Source organism: Psittacula echo, assembly GCF_963264785.1.
Source record: "Psittacula echo genome assembly, contig: SCAFFOLD_116, whole genome shotgun sequence".
Taxonomy (NCBI): Eukaryota; Metazoa; Chordata; class Aves; order Psittaciformes; family Psittacidae; genus Psittacula; species Psittacula echo.
Genome location: NW_027664254.1, coordinates 59,954 through 66,862, shown reverse-complemented (window position 1 = coordinate 66,862; position 6,909 = coordinate 59,954). Strand labels below are relative to the sequence as shown.

At 61.0% G+C, this 6,909-nt stretch overlaps 1 protein-coding gene across 1 annotated transcript; it reads left to right on the top strand.

Moving 5' to 3' along the window:
* Nucleotides 1-862: 862 nt before the first annotated feature.
* QPRT (quinolinate phosphoribosyltransferase) lies at nt 863-6,601 on the top strand (the record flags this gene model as incomplete). Its single annotated transcript, XM_080639769.1, has 4 exons — nt 863-868; nt 2,859-3,446; nt 5,191-5,322; nt 6,065-6,601. The coding sequence occupies 4 exons, from the start codon at nt 863-865 to the stop codon at nt 6,257-6,259; spliced, it is 921 nt and encodes a 306-aa protein (XP_080495895.1). The 3' UTR covers nt 6,260-6,601.
* Between the last annotated feature and the right edge of the window lie 308 nt (nt 6,602-6,909).

The following is a 6,909-nucleotide window of genomic DNA, read 5'->3' as shown; positions in this document are numbered from 1 at the left end:
GACCCCATAGACCCACATAGACCCACATAGACCCCATAGACCCCCATAGACCCCATAGACCCCATAGACCCCATATACCCACATAGACCCACATAGACCCCATAGACCCCCATAAACCCACATAGACCCCATAGACCCACATAGACCCCATAGACCCCATAGACCCCATAGACCCCCATAGACCCACATAGACCCCCATAGAACCCCATAGACCCCATAGACCCCCATAGACCCCCATAGACCTCATAGACCCCCATAGACCCCCATAGACCCCATAGACCCCCATAGACCCCATAGACCCACATAGACCCCATAGACCCCCATAGACCCCCAAAGGTTCAAGCTAGGTGGGCACTTGTGGGGTGGGCCGTGACCTATGACGTCACGTGATGATGTCACCACATCTCCTCCAATCAGCACCTGAAGCCCTGGACACCCACAAGAAGAAGTGACCCCAAAGCTGCTCCAAGCCCCCCCCCCCCCCTTTGCTATGGGGCAGCCCCATAGTGCTATGGGGCACCCTAATGCTATGGGGTCCCCCAATTGCTACGGGGCAGCCCTTTGCTCTAGGGCACCCTATTGCTATGGGGCACCCCAATGCTATGGGGCAGCCCTTTGCTATGGGGCAGCCCCATAGCGCTATGGGGCACCCCACAGCGTCGCTTATTTATTGCCATTAAAGGGAATTCCCCCCCTCCCCGGCCTCCTGTGTCTTTAATGGGGGGGGGGGGCACTTGTGGGGCAGCCAATCAGAGCGAGGGGGCGGAGCCAGGGACGGGCTGACCACGCCCCCTCCCCAAGCGCGCGCCCCCCCCCCCCCCCCCGACCCCATAGGGGCTCATTTGCCCCCTAAGTGGCAGCCATGGAGGTGAGTGGGAGCCTCCTGCCCCATAGATGTGGGTCCGGCCCCACTTGGGGGTCAATGGGGGGAGCGGGAGGGCAATGGGAGACGTGGCCAATGGCGGGCGGACTTTGGACCCCCATGGACGTGGAGGGGGGAGGGGATGGGGAGCGCTATGGGGCTCGGGGGGGGACGTGGGGGGGGATCTATGGGGCTGGATCCATGGATTAGGGGGGTCTATGGGGCTGGATATGGGGCTGGGGGGGATCTATGGGCCTGGACCCATAGATTAGGGGGGTCTATGGGGCTGGATATGGGGCTGGGGGGGACCTATGGGGCTCGACCCATAGATTGTGGGCGTCTATGGGGCAGGATGTGGGGCTGGGGAGGATCTATGGGGCTGGATGGGGTACTGGGGGGGGATCTATGGGGCTGGACCCACAGATAAGTGGGGTCTCTAGAGCTGGATGTGGGGCTGGAGGGGATCTATGGGGCAGGATGTGGGGCTGGGAGGGGTCTATGGGGCAGGATGTGGGGCTGGGAAGGGTCTACGGGGCTGGGTGTGCGGCTGAGGAGGGTCTATGGGGCTAGATGTGGGGCTGGGGGGGGGATCTATGGGGCTGGACCCACAGGCTGCTGCCTCCCCAGTGCATCTCTATGGTCCTTTTGGCCCCCCCCAACCCTATGGAACCACAGAGATGGGGTTAGAGGGGCTAGAGAGGCGCTGGAGGACTCCAGCACCATAGAGCTGAGGCTAGAGTGCCCTAAGGGACCATAGAGATGGGCTTCTAGGGGGCATAGAGGTGCTGGAGGACCATAGCACCATAGAGACTGGGTATAGAGAGGCCTCAATGACCATAGAGATGAGGGATGGACTCACTGGAGGTCTACAGCACCATAGAGCTGGGGCTAGAGGGGCACTGGAGGACTCTAGCACCATAGAGCCGCGTGCAGAGAGGCCCATAGCACCATAGAGACACGGCTAGAGGGGCCTCAGGGACCATAGAGCTGGCCTGTAGGACCATAGAGATGGGGATAGAGAGGCCCTGGAGGCCTCTAGCACCATAGAGACGTGGCTAGAGGGGCCCTGGAGGTTTCTAGCACCATAGAGATATAGCTAGAGGGGCCCTGGAGGACTGTAGCACCATAGAGACGCGGCTAGAGCGGCCTGAACGACCACAGAGACGAGGCCGAGAGGCCTTTAGCACCATAGAGACGCGCCTAGAGGGGGGCACAGAGAGGCCCTGGAGGTCTCTAGTATCATAGAGACGGGGCTAGAGGGGCCCTGGAGGTTCCTAGCACCATAGAGACGGGGCTAGAGAGGCCCTGGAGGTTCCTAGCACCATAGAGACGCGGCTAGAGAGGCCCTGGAGGTCTCTAGCACCATAGAGACGCGCCTAGAGGGGCACAGAGAGGCCCTGGAGGCCTCCAGCACCATAGAGACGTGGCTAGAGAGGCCCTGGAGGTCTCTAGCACCATAGAGACGCGGCTAGAGGGGTCCTGGAGGTCTTTAGCACCATAGAGACGCGGCTAGAGGGGCACAGAGAGGCCCTGGAGGTCTCCAGCACCATAGAGACGTGGCTAGAGAGGCCCTGGAGGTCTTTAGCACCATAGAGACGCGGCTAGAGGGGCACAGAGAGGCCCTGGAGGCCTCCAGCACCATAGAGACGCGGCTAGAGGGGCACAGAGAGGCCCTGGAGGCCTCCAGCACCATAGAGACGCGGATAGAGGGGCCTGGAGGTCTTTAGCACCATAGAGACGCGGCTAGAGGGGCCTGGAGGTCTCTAGCAACATAGAGACGCGCCTAGAGGGGCCTGGAGGTCTTTAGCACCATAGAGACGCGGCTAGAGGGGCCTGGAGGTCTTTAGCACCATAGAGACGCGGCTAGAGGGGCCTGGAGGTCTTTAGCACCATAGAGACGCGCCTAGAGGGGCACAGAGAGGCCCTGGAGGCCTCGGGCCCACTCCCCCCCCCCCTCCCTCCCCGCAGTCCTCCAGCACCACCGAGCCTTGCCTAGAGCGCCCCGTCCCTCCCTGCCCCTCTGTGTCCCCCCCCGCAGCCCCCGCCCGTGCCGGTGCTGCCGCCGCCGTCTCTCCGCCTCCTGGCCCGCCATTGGCTGCAGGAGGACGCGGCTCCCTTTGATGCCACATCCGGGCTCTCGGGCCGGGGCCCGGCGCAGGCGCAGCTCCTGTGCAAGTCCCGCGGGGTCCTGGCGGGGCTCCCGTTCGCCGAGGCCGTGTTCCAGGAGCTGGGCTGCGAGCTCCGGGCCCTGCTACCGGACGGCTCCGGCCTGCCCGGGGCCCGCACGGTGGTGGCGGAGGTGCGGGGCCCGGCCTGCGGGCTCCTCTACGGCGAGCGGGTGGCGCTCAACTGCCTGGGCCGCTGCAGCGGCGTCGCCACCATGGCGGCGGCGGCGCGGGAGGCCGCCCGCCAACAAGGCTGGCGCGGATTGGTCGCCGGCACCCGGAAGACGACGCCGGGCTTCCGGCTGGCCGAGAAGTACGCGCTGCTGGTGGGCGGGGCCGACGCGCACCGCTGGGGGCTCGACGGGCTCCTATTGGTCAAGGACAATCACGTGGCCCTCTTCGGAGGGTCCATGGAGGAGGTAATGGGGGGGGGTCCCTATGGGTCTCTATGAGGTCCCTATGGGTCTCTATGGGGTCTCTATTGGTCCCTATGGGGTCCCTATGGGTCCCATGGGGTCTCTATGGGGTCCCTATGGGTCTCTATGGGGTCTCTATGAGGTCCCTATGGGTCTCTATGGGGTCTCTATGGGGTCTCTATGAGGTCCCTATGGGTCTCTATGGGTCTCTATGGGGCTCTATGGGGTCTCTATTGGTCCCTATGGGGTCCCTATGGGTCCCATGGGGTCTCTATGGGGTCTCTATGGGTCTCTATGGGGTCCCTATGGGTCTCTATGGGGTCCCTATGGGGTCTCTATGGGGTCCCATGGGGTCTCTATGGGGTCTCTATGGGTCTCTATGGGGTCCCATGGGGTCTCTATGGGGCTCTATGGGGTCTCTATTGGTCCCTATGGGGTCCCTATGGGTCCCATGGGGTCTCTATGGGTCTCTATGGGGCTCTATGGGGTCTCTATTGGTCCCTATGGGGTCCCTATGGGTCCCATGGGGTCTCTATGGGGTCCCTATGGGTCTCTATGAGGTCCCTATGGGTCTCTATGAGGTCTCTATGGGGTCTCTATGGGTCTCTATGGGGTCCCTATGGGTCTCTATGGGGTCTCTATGGGGTCCCAATGGGGTATCTATGAGGTCCCTATGGGTCTCTATGGGGTCTCTATGGGTCTCTATGGGTCTCTATGGGGTCCCATGGGGTCTCTATGGGTCTCTATGGGGCTCTATGGGGTCTCTATTGGTCCCTATGGGGTCCCTATGGGTCCCATGGGGTCTCTATGGGGCTCTATGGGGCTCTATGGGGTCTCTATTGGTCCCTATGGGGTCCCTATGGGTCCCATGGGGTCTCTATGGGGTCCCTATGGGTCTCTATGAGGTCCCTATGGGTCTCTATGAGGTCTCTATGGGGTCTCTATGGGTCTCTATGGGGTCCCTATGGGTCTCTATGGGGTCTCTATGGGGTCCCTATGGGGTATCTATGAGGTCCCTATGGGTCTCTATGGGGTCTCTATGGGTCTCTATGGGGTCCCTATGGGGTCTCTATGAGGTCCCTATGGGTCTCTATGAGGTCTCTATGGGTCTCTATGGGGTCTCTATGGGGTCTCTATGGGGCTCTATGGGGTCTCTATGGGGTCTCTATGGGTCTCTATGGGGGCTCTATGAGTCTCTATGGGGTCTCTATGGGGTCTCTATGGGTCTCTATGGGGTCTCTATGGGTCTCTATGGGTCTCTATGGGGTCTCTATGGGGTCTCTATGGGTCTCTATGGGTCTCTATGGGTCTCTATGGGGTCTCTATGGGGTCTCTATGGGGTCTCTATGGGTCTCTATGGGGTCTCTATGGGTCTCTATGGGGTCTCTATGGGGTCTCTATGGGTCTCTATGGGGTCTCTATGGGGTCTCTATGGGTCTCTATGGGGTCTCTATGGGGTCTCTATGGGGTCTCTGTGGGTTTCTATGGGTCTCTATGGGGTCTCTATGGGGTCTCTATGGGGTCTCTATGGGGTCTCTATGGGTCTCTATGGGGTCTCTATGGGTCTCTATGGGTCTCTATGGGGTCTCTATGGGGTCTCTATGGGTCTCTATGGGTCTCTATGGGGTCTCTATGGGGTCTCTATGGGTCTCTATGGGGTCTCTATGGGGTCTCTATGGGTCTCTATGGGTCTCTATGGGTCTCTATGGGTCTCTATGGCTCCCTATGGCTCCCTGTGGGTCCTCAGCTCGTGGGGGCTGCCCGCGCCGCTGCCGGCTTCTGGCGCCGCGTCTCCATCGAGGTCGGGTCCGAGGGCGCCGCCGTCGCCGCCGCCGCTGCCGGGGCCGACATCGTCCTCATGGACAACTTCACCCCCCAGGTCCTGCCCCGACCCACACGGGGGCCTATGGGGCCCATTGATCACTTATGGGGCCACTGAGTGCTTATGGGGCCATTGACCACTTATGGGGCCCATTGGGGGCCTATGGGGCCCATTGATCACTTATGGGGCCCATTGAGTGCCTATGGGGCCATTGACCACTCATGGGGCCCACTGACTGCCTATGGGGCCATTGACCATTTATGGGGCCCATTGAGTGCCTATGGGGCTATTGATCACTTATGGGGCCATTGAGTGCCTATGGGGCCACTGACCACTTATGGGTCCCATTGAGCGCCTATGGGGCCATTGACCACTTATGGGGCCCATTGAGTGCCTATGGGGCCACTGACCACTTATGGGGCCCATTGAGTGCCTATGGGGCCATTGACCACTTATGGAGCCCATTGAGTGCCCATGGGGCCATTGATCACTTATGGGGCCCATTGAGTGCCTATGGGGCCATTGACCACTTATGGGGCCCATTGAGTGCCTATGGGGCTATTGATCACTTATGGGGCCATTGAGTGCCTATGGGGCTATTGATCACTTATGGGCCCACTGACCGCTTATGGGGCCCACTGACCACTTATGGGGCCCACTGACCACTTATGGGGCCATTGACCACTTATGGGGCCCATTGAGTGCCTATGGGGCCATTGACCACTTGTGGGTCCCGTTGACCACTTATGGGGCCCATTGCCCGCTATGGCTCCCTGAGCCCCACATCTCCCCATTGCAGGCCCTGCACAAGGCCGCGGCCGCCGTCAAGGCCTCCCGGCCCCACGTCGTGGTTGAAGCCAGCGGCGGCATCACCCTGGCCTCCCTGCCCCACTTCCTGGGGCCCCACATCGACGTCGTCTCCATGGGGTGCCTGACCCACAGCGCCCCCGCCCTCGACTTCGCCCTCAAGATCCTGCCCCATAGCGAGCAATGAATGGGGCTCAATGGAGCGCCCCCCCCCCGTGGGAACCCCCCCAAGGTGATGAATGGGGCTCAATGGAGCCCCCCCCCCCACCGTGGGAACCCTCCCAAGGCAATGAATGGGGCTCAATGGAGCCTCCCCCCCTCCGTGGGAACCCCCCCAAGGCAATGAATGGAGCCCCCCCCCCCCCGTGGGAACCCCCCCAAGGTGATGAATGGAGCTCAATGGAGCTGCCCCCCCCCACTGTGGGAACCCCCCCAAGGCAATGAATGGGGCTCAATGGAGCTGCCCCCCCACCGTGGGAACCCCCCCAAGGCAATGAATGGGGCTCAATGGAGCTGCCCCCCCCCCCCCGTGGGAACCCCCCCAAGGTGATGATGTATGTATCCCACATTCACGCATGTAACACGCGTGTTCATGTATGTAACACACGTGTCAATGTATGTATCCCACGTTCCCGCATATACCATGTATGTAGCACGCGTGTTCACGTATGTATCCCATGTGCACGCATGTAAGGCATGGAACATGGGTGTTCACGTATGTAAGCCACGTTCACGCATGTAACCCAGCAGGTAACACACATGGCCACACACGTAACACACCTGTAACACACATGGTCACGCCTGGAATACGTGTGTTCACGTATGTATCCCTTGGTC